The 15,242-nt window shown below is 32.1% G+C and overlaps 8 protein-coding genes and 1 pseudogene across 9 annotated transcripts, besides 1 other annotated feature; 8 read left to right on the top strand and 1 right to left on the bottom strand.

Annotated features, from left to right (window-relative positions):
• Positions 1-392: 392 nt before the first annotated feature.
• Positions 393-1,015, top strand: TVAGG3_0864790 (homeodomain-like family; the record flags this gene model as incomplete). The annotated part of the gene is made up of 1 exon (XM_001306898.1): positions 393-932. One exon carries the CDS (start codon positions 393-395, stop codon positions 930-932), a length of 540 nt encoding a protein of 179 aa, XP_001306899.1.
• Positions 1,016-1,120: 105 nt separating this feature from the next.
• TVAGG3_0864780 (GTPase protein) lies at positions 1,121-1,894 on the top strand (the record flags this gene model as incomplete). The annotated part of the gene is made up of 1 exon (XM_001306897.1): positions 1,225-1,803. The coding sequence occupies one exon, from the start codon at positions 1,225-1,227 to the stop codon at positions 1,801-1,803; it is 579 nt and encodes a 192-aa protein (XP_001306898.1).
• A 523-nt stretch (positions 1,895-2,417) lies between these two features.
• TVAGG3_0864770 (uncharacterized protein) lies at positions 2,418-3,211 on the top strand (the record flags this gene model as incomplete). Its single annotated transcript, XM_001306896.1, has 1 exon — positions 2,426-3,139. The coding sequence occupies one exon, from the start codon at positions 2,426-2,428 to the stop codon at positions 3,137-3,139; it is 714 nt and encodes a 237-aa protein (XP_001306897.1).
• A 2,680-nt stretch (positions 3,212-5,891) lies between these two features.
• TVAGG3_0864760 (uncharacterized protein) lies at positions 5,892-6,794 on the bottom strand (the record flags this gene model as incomplete). Its single annotated transcript, XM_001306895.1, has 1 exon — positions 5,892-6,794. The coding sequence occupies one exon, from the start codon at positions 6,792-6,794 to the stop codon at positions 5,892-5,894; it is 903 nt and encodes a 300-aa protein (XP_001306896.1).
• A 472-nt stretch (positions 6,795-7,266) lies between these two features.
• Positions 7,267-9,258, top strand: TVAGG3_0864750 (protein of unknown function, DUF4106 family; the record flags this gene model as incomplete). Its single annotated transcript, XM_051249823.1, has 1 exon — positions 7,267-9,258. A coding segment is annotated over one exon (1,992 nt), but the record flags the coding sequence as incomplete, so codon positions are not given.
• Positions 9,259-9,558: 300 nt separating this feature from the next.
• Positions 9,559-15,242: part of a mobile genetic element that runs on past the window's edge.
• TVAGG3_0864740 (protein of unknown function, DUF4106 family) lies at positions 9,994-10,617 on the top strand (the record flags this gene model as incomplete). Its single annotated transcript, XM_051249822.1, has 1 exon — positions 9,994-10,617. The coding sequence occupies one exon, from the start codon at positions 9,994-9,996 to the stop codon at positions 10,615-10,617; it is 624 nt and encodes a 207-aa protein (XP_051085297.1).
• On the top strand, positions 10,650-10,906 carry TVAGG3_0864730 (uncharacterized protein; the record flags this gene model as incomplete). The annotated part of the gene is made up of 1 exon (XM_051249821.1): positions 10,650-10,906. A coding segment is annotated over one exon (257 nt), but the record flags the coding sequence as incomplete, so codon positions are not given.
• On the top strand, positions 10,992-11,970 carry TVAGG3_0864720 (protein of unknown function, DUF4106 family; the record flags this gene model as incomplete). Its single annotated transcript, XM_051249820.1, has 1 exon — positions 10,992-11,970. A coding segment is annotated over one exon (979 nt), but the record flags the coding sequence as incomplete, so codon positions are not given.
• TVAGG3_0864710 lies at positions 13,991-15,224 on the top strand (annotated as a pseudogene). Its single transcript has one exon. A coding segment is annotated over exon 1 (1,234 nt).

Raw genomic sequence — 15,242 nt, 5'->3', positions numbered from 1 at the left:
TAAGAAAACTCGATTATCATGCATATGCAAGCTGCAAATTCTTACATAGCAATAATTTTTCATATCAATAATTTGAGAAGATGAACGTTAGAATATTCTAATCAAATACATTAATTTGAAAATAGTATCAATGTTAAGCAAAATTAAATTTGAGTTTTTTATGAATTGTAAAATTGTAAAATCAATTATTCAAATTTACTATCAATGAATTATAGATTAATAATCTGAAAGAAAGTGAGATGATGAAATTCAATACCAATTGATGGAATTGAATTATAATTCAAAAATTGAATGGAAATCTATTTTTAAGTGATCTGCTCTTCAAATCTTCAAATACATTCATAACAAATCCAATTTCATTTAAATTTCCTTTCTATTCAAAATATTTTTTAATGACAGAGGAGGATTCTTCCGATTTTACCGAAGAACCAGCCCATAAAAAGCATCAAATGTGCATATTTACTCCTGAAGAAGAAAAAATTCTTATTGATATACACGAAAACCATCCAGAAGTTTCTTGGCGCGAAATTGCTAAAAAATTAAATAACAAAAAGGCAACACAATGCTCTAATCATTACAGAGCTTTGGTAAAGCGCAAAAATGGAAATTGGACAGAAGCAGAAATAGACTCTTTACGTCAAGCTGTTGCCCAATATGGTAAAAATTGGAAATTAATTTCCAAAATTCTTTCAAATAGGAGATCAATAGAATGCAAACATGTTTACGAGGGACTTGAGCAGAGCACATCTCGTAAAGATCTTAATGTAAATATAGGAAATCAAAATGAAGACGATCAACTAAGCTCACCTTCTGTATCTACAGATAACCTTTTTGTTGATCTTGACATACTTCAACTTCATATCCTACGAACACCAAATCAATTTATGAATGAAGATGATCAAAGCTATTCCATGACTTTTATGCTATGCTAATTTATTCTTTTCCATTGTTAAATATCGTTTATAAAAAAAATAGTTTTCTAATTAGTTTATTTTAATTTCTCCAAATGATATTTCTCATATACAGAGTTTAGAGTGTAACCAATGTGCACGGTATTTTGACTTTCTAAGAAATTCATGCATAAATCTGTTCTAGAATGGTAATCTCATTTTCTTCAACTTTTTTTTTTGAAGATTTTAGCAGAGAATAGGATTTTATATTTCTTGTTATAACTAATAGATGTGAATTCTTAAATCCAACAAACCATTTTTGATTCTGGTCTAAATGAATAACTACCGCATTGTTATGATTGGTAATGCATATGTTGGCAAAACTGCATTAATTATGAAATTTGTTAATAAAACAATACAACAACAGTATGAAGAAACAGTTGGCGCTGCATTTCATACATTCCAAACTAAATATGAAGATAAGCAGTATACAGTTCAAGTATGGGACACTGCAGGACAAGAAAAATATCGTTCCCTTGGCCCGGTTTACTATAGAAATTCTTCTGCAGCCATTGTTGTTTTTGATATTACAGAAAGACAGTCTTTTCTTGATGTTGATTCATGGATTGAAAACTTTAGAAGTTCAACAGGTCCAAAGCCATTGATATTTATTGTTGCAAACAAAGCAGACCTTGAATCTACTCATAGAATTGATGAAGTAGAAATACAGCAATATGCAGAAAAGAATGGATATCAGTATTTCATTACATCCGCACTTACAGGATTGAATGTGGACTTCCTTTTCCAATCTGTCTCTGAGCAAGTCATCAAACTTGGCAATCAGGGACTTACGACAACAACTACAGTCTCAAAAAAGTTAAATGATGAAAAGAAAGATTCAGCTTGCTGCTAATTTTTTTTATATAGAATATTCATATTTATTGTTTGTATTCTTGAATATAGATCAATACCAGGTAATTCTATTTATAAAATTTACATAGTAATATCTGATTTTTTTTAATTCAAATCTTTTTCTCGTTTTTCCTTAAGTACTTTTTAGATTAAGAAACTCAGTGATTTCATAACATCCAAGCAATTTCCGGTAAATGAAGTCTCCTCCTCAAAATTATTTTACAAACTATATTATGATTGACCATCATTGTATTTAATGGTCGCTTACTCGATCATACAAACTATGTAAAAGCAATGGGATGAAATACTTATATTATAAATCCAGGAAGAACAAAAAATCAAATAAAATAGTATCAAAAACAGCAAATGCATAGAAAAGTCAATGAAGATGAAGTTTGCATCATGATAGACTCATATCCTGTAGATTCATTATGAGATATATGCTGTAATTATTGAATTTGGATGTAAAAATGTACTAACAAAACAAAAATTAAGTGAATTATATACGAACGATGGCATACAATTGTTGAGTTGAGATTTTCTAATATTCGATTGAAAAAATACGTTATTGCGTGGAAATAAAATGATTTTGATGAAAATTTCGTCACTTTTTATAAAAATGAATGAATAGGAAAGACTGGTTTGACATGATTAATCAAGAACTTGATGATTTGAAAAGGATTTCTGATAGAAAAGCAACCAAAGAATCCATTAAACCATATCAAGCATTTCCAAAAAAGCGAAATAAACGAAGAGTCAATTTTGTAATGGATAAAGCTCAGATTGCACAAAAATGCAGTCAAAATGTTACAAATCAGTTCTTAAATTATACATTCGGCATTGATATCAAAGAAGATTTTACCAATTTATTTTCTATCTTTAGCCGTGTAGCAAAAGCAAAATTAGATAACATGGTATTGAGTGAGTTCGCAAGCCATGAATATGTTGACATTCTTTTTTCAAGAGCAAGCAATAATTTTTCAACTCAAATTACTGCTAATACAGAAATGTATTTCAGTCAAATTAATACTCGCATGAATGCCCTAGAAAAGAAATTTAACAATTTTCAAGTTAATATTGATTATTTGTTAACTCAACTTGAAACAAGAATTTTTGAAGTCAAAACGCAAATCTACAAGCTTAGAAATAGACACCAAATAGAAGTGTCCACACCAGCAAATGCTAGAATCACTGATGCTCGAAGTAGTAGTCAAATAAGTTTTTTATTAAATCCGCAAGTTAGTACTACAGAAACTAATATACTAATTAGAAAGGCTCATGGATTAGATGACACTCCATCAATATCTGATGAAGAGCCAATTACCCCTCGATTATAATTTTTTTAATTCAAAGTAATTCATTTATAATATCATCAATAATGATATGTATGTTTGTTATAATACTAAAAGTAAATAGATTTATAGATTTAATAATTTTTTTTTTAAAATCTGCCGAATTACTTTCATTGCAATAAACAGTAAATACCAGATGTATGCGAGGGACCGGAAAGTGTTTCCACTTTTTGAGAGGAACACTTTCTGTTTGCTTAAAAAGTAGCATTCAAATAAGTTTTCAAGACTTGTCTTCATGTGGAATTATACTGCAAAATCCAATGAATAGAGTCATATAATTCTCAAAGAAAAATAATTTGATATTATATTATGGAATATCAAATTGTAAATAAAAATTAATATACTTTGATATATCAATGCACATTGAGGTGCTTTTGATAGGAGAGATATTGTTTTGAATTATTACAAATCTATCGTAGAGAATCAAAATTGATATTTAGAAAAATTGAAGAATTCAAGCTGAAAAAAAGGGCTAACGTGTTAAATCATTTGGTTGATATAAGGGTAAAATGTTTTAATACAATTATAAATAATTGAAGAAAAAACATATATATTTGATTTTGAAAAAAATTGAGAAAAAATAGAAAATAAAAAATTGAAAAAATAGATAGTATATTAATAGATAAATGCAATTATTAAAAAAAATTTGAATTTTGATATGGGAATAAAATTATTCTCACAAATTGTAAAGATTTGAGAGCGTTTTGGAAAAAATCGAAATTATCAAAATGAATAAATTATGAAAAGATTAATTGTGCATTTAAGTTAAATAAAAATATATTTGTAATTGAGATAATATAGGATAATTCAAAATTTGCTTTGAAAATGCATTTGAATAGAAGAAAGAAAAATAATGTTTAAAGAAAAATAATATATAAGGCTGAATATAAAACAATAATTTGAATTCAAATTTACAATAAAAGTATTGTTTTTAAAATCAAAATTGAATAATTTGATTTATTTATTAAAATATATTTGATTTATCTTGTTTTTTAAAAAATTACACCTTCTCTCAATTTTTTATTATCCTTTCAAAATTGCCGATCATTTCTTAAAAAATTTTTGGATGAATTAATAATTTGATTTGTTTATTAAAATGTATTTGATTTATCTTCTTTTTTTAAAAAATACACCTTCTCTCAATTTTTTTATTATCCTTTCAAAATTGCCGATCATTTCTTAAAAAATTTTTGGATGAATTAATAATTTGATTTGTTTATTAAAATATATTTGATTTATCTTCTTTTTTTTTTAAAAAAATTACACCTACTCTCAATTTTTTATTCTCCTTTCAAAATTGCCGATCATTTCTTAAAAAAATTTTAGATGAATTAAAAATTTGATTTGTATATTAAAATATATTTGATTTATCCTCTTTTTTAAAAAATTACACCTTCTCTCAATTTTTTATTATCCTTTCAAAATTACCGATCATGTCTCAATTTATTTGCAAATGTTCAATGATAAAACTTGCAAACCCACTCAAATTATAATGAAAAAAATAATGGTGATTCAACTCAATATTTAATAAAATGGATTGAAAACAATAAAGAAGAATGTAATTGGGTTGATTCCACGAAATTATTTTTTTTTTTTAAATTGATTGACGATTTTGAGAAACGGAACCAAACTCAGGCCCCTCCTGAAGAAAATAAAGTTAAAAAATTTAAAATTACCCATATGTGGATTGAAAATGGGAAATACATGTGTGGAGGTGAAATCAATGGACACTTTTATAAGTGTTCAAGGGACGATGTCAAAAAATATAATATCAAAAGCCTATTGGATTTTTATGAATCTCATATAGAAATTAAAGAACCAAAAGAATAAGAAGGAAAAACTAACTAAATAAACAATTACTTTTTATATAATTTTACTTTTTTTTTTAATGTTTACCAATTACAAAGAGATAAAAAACTATAGTCAGGCTGAAAACAATTACCAGGATCAAAATTTTAATTGCTGCTCAATTGAACACGATTTTGGAGGGCAAAATTCAGTTAATGCGGATTTTGAATTTCTTATTTCAAAATTTTCGGACATTGATTTAGTGCTACAAAAAGAAGTTGCATATGATTTATTTTACAGGTTAACAACTAACTTTCCATTTGAAATTTTATTAAATTTTCAACAATTTAAACAACTCCTAATGGTATTAAAGGATTTAGAAGTATGTAAGGATTTAAATTTAAAATTCATTTTTAGTGAACACAGTTTATTTATATTAAAATTAACACTTATAACATATAATGAAACAAAAGATGACACATTAATCAAGAATTTACATATAACTTTACTATTTGAATTGATAAAAACACAAGATAAAAAATATCTTCATAGGCTGATTCAATTATATATAAAACTCAATTTTTCGTCAGAAAAACAGATCTGTTTCAATTATTTAAGGCTTTTAACTGAAGAATTTCAGCTATCTGAGAAAATTTCCATTTCAATTCTGACTTTTGTTTCGGAGATAATTCTTGAATTTAGTCATCAAATATTTGATATAAGGGATTCGTTTTGCGAAAAAAACGTACAATACGCAATTTCGCCAAAAAACATTTAGCTAGCAATTTCGACCCTTGACTCCACAGAGGACGTCACTTTTTTGATATTGCGATGTGATATTTTTGGAAAATCTTTATGAATATAAAAAAAATAGTGGGGCTTCCAGGCGCGTTGCGCCCTCTAGCCCCGAAGATGTTTAGTATAAATGAAGTTTTTATTCGGAAAATTGTTAGTCTTCTGGTGTGAATTCGGAGGACTCTTCTTGGATAGAGTCTTGTATTTCCTCCTCCTCTTCTTCCTCCTCCATTGCTTCTGGGAAGAAGCCTTCTTCTGGGTCGAAAACATTATATAATGTGTAATTGAATGACACATTATATCTTTCTTTGAGTTCGCTCCTGACAAAGAACTTAGTTCCAGGAATACAGAAGACTTCTGTGCGTTGGAAAAGCTGATGTCCTGGAACGAATTTGGCAATTAGAGACTTCTTTTTTCCGAATTGTTCAGGAGTTTTCATGACGACAGTAACAACATCTCCATCTGCGAGGTCTTGTTGTTGTTCGGAAAGGTAAAGAGCAATGATATGAATGGTTGCTGCGTTGAATTCGAGAAAGTCGAATTCAAATTGTGTTGTCGTATAACATTCAAACCATTTTGTACGGTTGTCTCCGAACTCGTCAACATATTCATCTTCGTCATATCCGTAACTAAAGACTTGGAATTCGGCAATTCTCGTGTCGAATGACCATTGGATGTAACGAGGAAGATTTTGACGAACTTGGTATAAAGTTCTCAACATTATAAGCTTAGTAAATGTTGGAAAATACTGAACTAAGACATCGCTAAGCTCAATTGGACTTGGAATTGTCTTAGTAAGTTCAATTGAACTAGTAATTGCTTTGTTCAGAACTTCACAGAACTGAGTATTGTATGTAGCGTCTGGTTGTGTGTTTTCTTCGGCGTCTTTGAGATATTTAGAGCAAATTTGTTGAAGAATTTCTCTTAATTCGCTGTTAGACTTTTTGGTGGTTATTCTAACCGCTGTGCCGGTTCTTGGAGGTTGTGGGGCTTTGGCTTTGGTTAGCGGTTGAGAATTGTTAATGTTTGAATTGTGGTTAACAGCGTTGGCTTCCATTAGATAAAAATGAACTGACCAAAAAAGACAGATATTTAAATATTTGAGATAAACCGTTTTTGTCAACGGAGACCCCCTCTATTTTTTTATTTTATTTAATAGTTACTGTTGGAAAAACGGTTTATCTCAAATATTGAATGAACTATAAACGTTTTTTGTTTTCTATATATACTTTTTTGTCCAACGGTAAAACTTTTTACACAACGGTTTTTGAGAGTCGTCGCCGTTGACTTTTTTGTAGAGCACTCAAAATAGTATAACTTTGTCCGGACAAGTAAGAGTCTATCGTCGCTACAGGAAAAGTTACAGGCGTTCCAAGGAAGTATACTTTGAGAAGCCTTTTCTCCCTTTTAAAACAAGATAGGACGGTTATTTTACAAAACTGACAACACTTTGACCGAGTAGTTTTTTGTGCTGAACAAAAAGTGTCATATAAACATCTGTCAAAAACCGCTTTTTAACTTCACTTAAAATGCCACGTAAGCTACGTAAGAATATACGTAAGAGGAAGGGAGCATTGAAACATCCAATAGTAAAACTGACACCACAACAACAGTTGCAACAACAAATGATGAATGACCCCACTATGTTGCAACAAATGTCAAGCAACCCTATGCTTTTAAACCGAGTTATTGGGGCACAGAGTGGAGGTTTAAGAGCGGCACTTTTAGCGAAAATGGCAGGCTATGGTGAAGCTGCAGACGGAACAGCTTATAACCCTCAAAGTCAAATGAATTTGAGTTCACTCAAAAATCAAATAACAGATGTCAAAAAGTCAAACATAGACATACAGAAACAAATAAGTGAAAACGAAAAGAAACTAGAATATGACAGACAGACAAAGAAACTAAATGAGTTAAACGTAGAGAAAAATAAGAAAGAAGAACAACTGAAAGAACTAAGTACAGAGGAATATGCGAAAAAAGTGTCAGAAAAAGCAGCAGAAGTAGCAAAAATGGAACAAGATGTTATAAATTTGAAAAACCATACTACTCAATATAAAGTACTGAAAGATGAAGAGATAAAACAAAAAGCCATGAAGACATATATGGATAGCGATGAGTATAAAAAAGAAGTTGAAGCAAATGTAAAGGCAGAAAAACTTTTACAGTTGCAAAACCAAACCGTACAGTATGAAAACTTAGCACAAGAAAGTAAAAATAACGACGCAGCCATGCAAAAGGCAATGAAAAGCGCAGATATTATAAAAGCTAATAATGACTGGTTAGATGCCCAAGCCAACGCTAAAGCAGCCCAACTTATAGGGTCAATAAGGACAAAAATCCAAGCGGATGAAGACAGTTCAAATGAAGCTTTAATGAATGCTGACTTTAAGAATGCCTTCGAAGCTCTTCATAGTAAGGTGAAACTAGTGAACGACTTCTCATCTGGAAAGAAACTGAAGTCTGAAGGTTTCGACAAAGAGTTAAGAGAAGTAGCACAAAATATGACGAAAATAACAGATACAGCAACGAGACAGGCAGTTCAAAGTGCCTATGACGCCGTTAGAGCAGCTGTTGTGGAAAGTCAAGAAAAAGAGTTACAACAGACCAAAACAGACCTAGTAAATGCTTTCTTAAAAACGAAAAGTCAGGTAGGACATTATGCTGCAGATGGAACATATGTGCCAGCTGGTGGAACTTATATACCACCAAACCCTCCAAGAGAAGCACCTGCACCAGGACTACCTAAAACATTTACATCGTCACATGGACACAGACACAGGCATGCACCAAAACCAACACAACAACCAACACAACAACCAACAGTTCAAAATCCAGCACCACAACAACAACCAACACAACAACCAACAGTTCAAAATCCAGCACAACAACAACAACCAAAACCAACAGTTCAAAACCCTGCACAACAACAACCACAAACAGAGCAAGGACATAAAAGAAGTAGAGAAAAAGGAAACCAAGAATTCTTAAAAATGCTTAAGGAAGATTATGGTTACCCAGATACTCTTGACTTTAGTGACAGATATAAAGAAGCTATTAGAAAGTTCAAGGAAGGAAATACTGACCCGAACCTATTTAGCTTTATGGTTCAGCATCAAATCGGATATAATCTCAAACCTGGAAAATACAAGCTCGCAAAGGGATATGATTTAATAGCATATCATCCAAATGACATGAATGAATTTACTCCGAGATATTTGATGTCAGAGCTAAATGATAATTCAACTCTCTTCATGAAACGCGTAAAAAATAGAGACGGAACGAAAGAAGAAAGGTTTATGAGTCCGGATGACTTAGATAGGGAACTTGTTAAAAACGGTCTCGGAATATATGAAATGCCAGCAGATGAAGTACAAGAAACTCAACAGGAAGAAGTTCAGATACAACCAGACATGGAAGAAATAGTTCAGCAACAACAGCTAGAAGAGCCTGAAGGAAACGAACAAGTCCCTCCTTTGGAAACCAACTTCACAGAACTAGATGAAGATTTGGAACAGCCGAAAAATCTTGACCCTCAACAAAAGTATGAGGAGAATATGGAATCTTTCCAAGAGTCTAAGAAAAATTCGGCTGACATAGTAGAAGGATATCGAAAAATGTTCACCGACATACAAAAGACTCCAACATCAGATGAAAATATTCAGCATAGAATGGAAGTACTGAAAGAAAATGTACGCAAATACAATAATCCTTTTTACTTACAACCAGATAACGTTCAATCTTTGGCTGAACTCGGTGAAAATAAAAGGTTAAATTTCAACAAAACATATAGAAATGAAACATTGTTTAAAGTTCATTCAGAACCTAACCAATATGGAAACAAACCTACTTTTGTTTCTGCAGACTATGGAACTACAATGAGATGGGGTCATAAAGCTAATCCGGATAGGTGGTTCATAAACTTACAACCTCAATTCCAAGAAGTTGTAGACGCAATGGAAGTGAATGGTGAACCAGATATAACGGGTATTTTCAGCGCGGCTTTAATGCCATTGAAAGATATGAAACATGCAGATATTTTGGACCAGTATGAAATGAACATGGCTGAGGGAAATATAACACCTGACGTTCTAGAACATTTATCTCAAAGAACTACACAGAACCATAGAGATGGTATATTTGGTGAAGAGTTTAGAAAGAAAGTTAGGGAGAGAGAAGGAAGAGAACCTATTGTACATGACCTTGCAAACGAAAGTTTGCAAAATGTCATAAAAACTTACTTTGCAGACAATGAAATGAGAAGGGATGAATATTTAAGAAAACTCAAATGGACAGTACCAAATGAAATGTTAGTATTGAAAAACATGTTCCATGACAAAATAAAACCAACTACAGAAATAAATGACGCAAGACTGAAACGTTGGGTAAAAGCTTTCCCATTCACAAAAGATATTATTGGTTACATGGAAAGAAAACCAGAATGGCTACAAAAACATATATTTGGAAACGAGCTTATTCCATATGGACAAGCTCTGTTTGAAGAGCTTGAACCGGAAACTCAGGAAAGAGTCATGCAAACAATAAGCGAAGACTCAAATACAAACTATGACAAAATCTTTCTAGGATATAGGTTACCTGAGATGGGCGACCAGAGCCCAAAGGCAAAAAGGACATGGGAAATTTACAACATACTAGGTGAACATGAGGCAAAGATGCTACAACTTGAAGCAGAGGGCAAGTTACCAAAAGCGACACCAAAGAAGAAGAGAAGAGTAGAACAAAGTGAAAGTAGTGAAGAAGTAACTTCATCTAGTGAAAGTAGTGGCAATGAAGGAAAAAGAAGAGTTAAAGATTCAGTTAAAAACTCAGTCAGGAAGAAAGTAAAGCTTGGTCCGAGTGGGTTCTATTATGACATATAAATCCAACTATTCTATATTTTTACCCATATGAAATGTACGCCGCTCAGAATATAACGCCAACAGTTTTGGATGCCATGAACGGAAATGTTTCCGAATGGTATAACGAATGCGACAATGCCATTAGAAGGTCAGAAATAGTTCCTGGAACTTACGAATATACAACTGCTGTTTCTTATGGAAACGTAGGTGAGTTTGGAGAAGGTTCTTCAACAACAGTAGATATTGCTTGCGACAGGTTTCACATTATTTCTATTGACAACTCATTCTTATACGTGGAACAAGACATTGAAATAAAACCTTCTGCCAAGTTGTCTGACAAGAAAGGTTGCAATGGAATTTTCTATGTCGGATACCAATATGCTCCAGAAGTTTTCATGGGATATAAGATATATTCTAACTCTGACTTAGTTCAAACAGTAACATGGGCAAACTATGAATGGTTCGCTTTGAGAAACTCAGTACAACCAGAAGCTAGAGAACAAACAGACCAGTATGCAACTATTGAGAAAATAAGAAGACTTGACCCTAACGTTCCAGGAGTTTATGTTAACCTTTCTGGACAAACTGCAGCAGCAGTAACCAAAGTAAAACTGAAACTTAGAGTTCCTTTGTCATCTTTCCTCATCTTCAGGTTTTTAAGATACTTACCAAACTGGGCAGGAAAAATTTCTATTGAACTTACTCCAAGCAAAAATAACTTAGTCATTGCACCAACACAAGACCCATTCACTATTACAGACGTAAAGGGAACAAATCAAACGTCATTCGCCGAATTTTGCAAAGACAAAGTTGACTTAGACTTTGGTTTCTCAAACTTCAACAATGAAGTAAACTATTATTTCAATGCTGCTGGAACTGCTTGGGACCCAGTTAAGTTCACATGCGAAAAATTTGAATGCAAGAGAATAGAAAGCAGACTTGCCGTTTATATGTTGGACCCAGATATTTCAAATGCTTTAGCTGCCAAATATATTGCAGTTCCACTTATGCTCCCTATACACCAAATATCTGTCAAAGACTTTGCAGGTGAAGTTGGAAACCAAAATCCAGGAGCCGCAGGTGCAAGAACAGATATTGCTTTAACAACTGCAATGAAACATGCAGATACTATGTTTGTACTGTTCAGACGAACTATAAATGACTATTCTTGTTTCTACAACCCTGGTATTAAATATCATATAAACATAGATGGTAAATATTACCCAAGAGAAGAATATTCTACTGTTGAGGATATGAGGTCATACAACTTGACATTAGATGCTATGAACTTTAACAACAACTTCACAACAACCATTAACCCTGAAATGCAAAGTTCTATTATGCCATATGTGAAAGTATGGACTCATACAGGAGGTCAAAAAACTCAATATACAAATGGAGACCGTTCAAACTTTTGGCTTGGCATTCCATTTGCTGACTCAGAAGACTTTATGGGTGGTATTTCAACTGTTGGTACAGTTCAAATACAATATACTGGTGACAGAGACGGTCCAGATGAATTGAGAGCAAAGAAGTTTACAAAACCAATAGCACTTTTCACGGAAGATGCTCTTTTGAAGATTCGTTCGATGAACCTGCTGGGGCTCCTCAGATTGGCATAACGACAGCTTCCATCGAGCAGATTTTGGCAGAGCAGGTCAGTAAGTTGTTCTTGAACTGACTTCTCTCCGTCAAATATTGACAGTACGCCAGTTTTGACATAATATTGTATTATAAACTTTCCTTTAGTAATATCTGTAAGTTTTGAAGTTATATTTTTTGTCTGCTTCAAGAACTTTCACCATTTCAGTTATACCAACTTTCTTTGCTTTATGAAATATTTAGGTTCAGCAAAGACTGCTATTCTATAACATTTTCCATTGTTTGTGTAAAGAACTATTCTGTCAATGTATTTGTATTGTTTGTGAGTATAAACTTTGTTCTGCTTCAATTCAATAAGATATCCGAATACGTCCATCTTTTTATTCTAAGTAAAATGTCATTTCCGAAAAATAGAAGCGTAAGTGTTTCAAAAGGTTTAATGGCGGTGGCAGATGTGAAGTTAAATTCACCAACTCAAACAAAACAGTCAAAGTGTTGTTGTCAATGTCAAAGACAGAGATGTTGAAGTGGGGAAACCATACGAAGACGAAGATGGTATAACAATTGTTCCTGTAAAAGAACCAACATATCCTGAAGTTAACAGAGACTTAAGTTCTGTTGCAGATATTCGAAACGACTACCAACAACTGAAAGACAAACTTCAAACTCAGGAGAAGATTTGTCAAGCTTTAAGTATAATGTTAAACTTGGTCGAACACAACCCTGTAAAAAGTGAACTCATATGTCATTGCACCTCATGAAGTTTTGAAAGAACTATTGAAACTTTTGACAGAGGCAGACGATATAAACATCAAAGAAATAGAACCCGACATTGGTTGCTGTGGTGTTTCATATAATGTCATTGACAAGATATACGTTATGAAAGGAGGTGAAACGTTGAACTTAAAATATAGTTTCCCAGACGTTATAAAAATATTTGACGACCACAACATTTCATTAAAATTTATTTGCTAAGTAAATGGCAGAAGACATAATGGTTTATACTATTACGACTAAAACCCTGAGTCATATAATTCTATAACAACAAACTTACAAAGTCCTCAAGGACGATATTGTAAACTAACCTTAAACACAATGACGACTAAAGCCTGTTTTGCTCTTTTGACACTTTATTGTTGTGTGAATGGTAAAAAATACTCCTTTGAAGATACTTACTCAGATATACCACCAACAGGTTTTGTTGACTTATTTAATACTTTAAGTACGGGTGAAATGTGCTGCAACTAGAGCAGGTTTCATTATGTTTGGATGTCCGACTGAGTTTACTATAAACGATATGAGCTATAATACAAAACTTATTTCTGGTTTTTACTACCAACAGTTTCCTATAACAGGAAAAGGTGTCATACAAGGAATGTCTATTCCATTGACATTAAGCACATCTTATATATTGTTTCAAACTTAGGTTCAAAGTGTTATTCGAATGTCGACAGAAACTATTATGACCAAAAGATACTTATGCGTATAAACAATACTTTCTCTGCTGGTTTGCCTATTGTTCATTCGAATGCAGAATTTTCAACCTTAGTGAACTCAAACACTTTGGCAAGTATAACGTTGACATTAGTTGACGCAAACTTTGTTCCTGTAAAACTTTTATGTCCTATGTATTTGTCAATGACGGCAGACAGTTTCGAATTGGAAGATGCAACTGGTGAAAGTATTGTATTACAAGAACAACTTCAACAACAAATAGCTCAAGACAACAAATGCAACAAATGGAACAACAAAGTCAAGAATAAAAAAATATATTTTTTTTATTTTTATAAAAATGTACAGAATAGATGTTTCAGATTTTTATGACTTCCAAGCATTCAGAAATATGTGTCCATTAGAGACTATAACAAAGCAGTCGAGAATTTGAAACGTTTAGTCATTTATGTTGACTCTGCCCCAGAATGTTATGTCATGAAAGAATGGATGTTGTCTTTAACAAACCAAGAGCAACAATAGTGTCTGAACAAGAATGTAGACAGAAACTTAAGAAAATAAAAGTTGTACAAGTTGGAATGAAGATGTTAGATGCTTGGGATATCTTATTGTCAAAACTTGAAGATTTTTCAGTTCGTGGTATAAAGTTTTATACACCTTCTCCAAACTTCTATTCTATCTTCACTGGATATAAATACGAACAAGTAGAATGGAAACACAGTATTATAGAAGCTTGGTTAGACCATGTCAAAGAAATTATATGCAATGGAAACGAAAAGGTTTATGAGTATATCTTATGTTGGTTTGCAAACATCTTACAACATCCAAGTGCTAAAAATGAAACTGCTCTCATTATAATTGGAAAACAAGGAACAGGTAAGAACACATTCTTTACAGATATCTTATGCAAACTGTTAGAAGGTTATTCGAACCCTAATATGACAAACTTAGAAAACATCTGTGGCAAGTTTAACTCCGCAATAGAGAATATGAAACTTATAGTTTGCAATGAACTTCAAAGTATAGATACAACAAAAGTTTTGAACTCAGATGCTTTGAAGAGTCTTATAACAGACAAAGTTGGAGTTGTTGAAAGAAAGTATAAAGACCAAAGAGTTTGTGAAAATGTTGCAAACTTCATTATGGTTTCAAACAATGCTGTTCCGATGAAGTTAGAAAGTTCTGACAGAAGATATGTAGTTGTCAGAACGTCAGATTCTCATATGCAAGATACAGAATATTTTGACGACTTAGCAGAAACTTTGACATCTGACTTTTACAACCACTTGTTCTCATATTTCATGACATTAGATATTTCTAAGTTCAATCCAAGACAAATTCCACATACCGAAGAGAGACAAACATTGTTAGAAGCAAACAAGAGTGTATATGAACTGTTCGTAGATGAAACTGACTTTGTGTCATTAGATGAAAGGTCTTTATATGATGAATATAAACAATATTGTCAAGAATATGGTTATATGGCAGCTTCTAAACGTACATTCTTGGCAAATGTCAAAAGTCTTTTAGATGTTCAGAATGGTGTATATACAAAGAAAATTTTTTCTGAGTAAATTTTAAAAAAATATTTT

The sequence above is a fragment of the Trichomonas vaginalis genome, chromosome VI, assembly GCF_026262505.1.
Source record: "Trichomonas vaginalis G3 chromosome VI, whole genome shotgun sequence".
NCBI lineage: Eukaryota > Parabasalia > Trichomonadida > Trichomonadidae > Trichomonas > Trichomonas vaginalis.
This window is presented reverse-complemented; position numbering and strand designations above follow the sequence as displayed.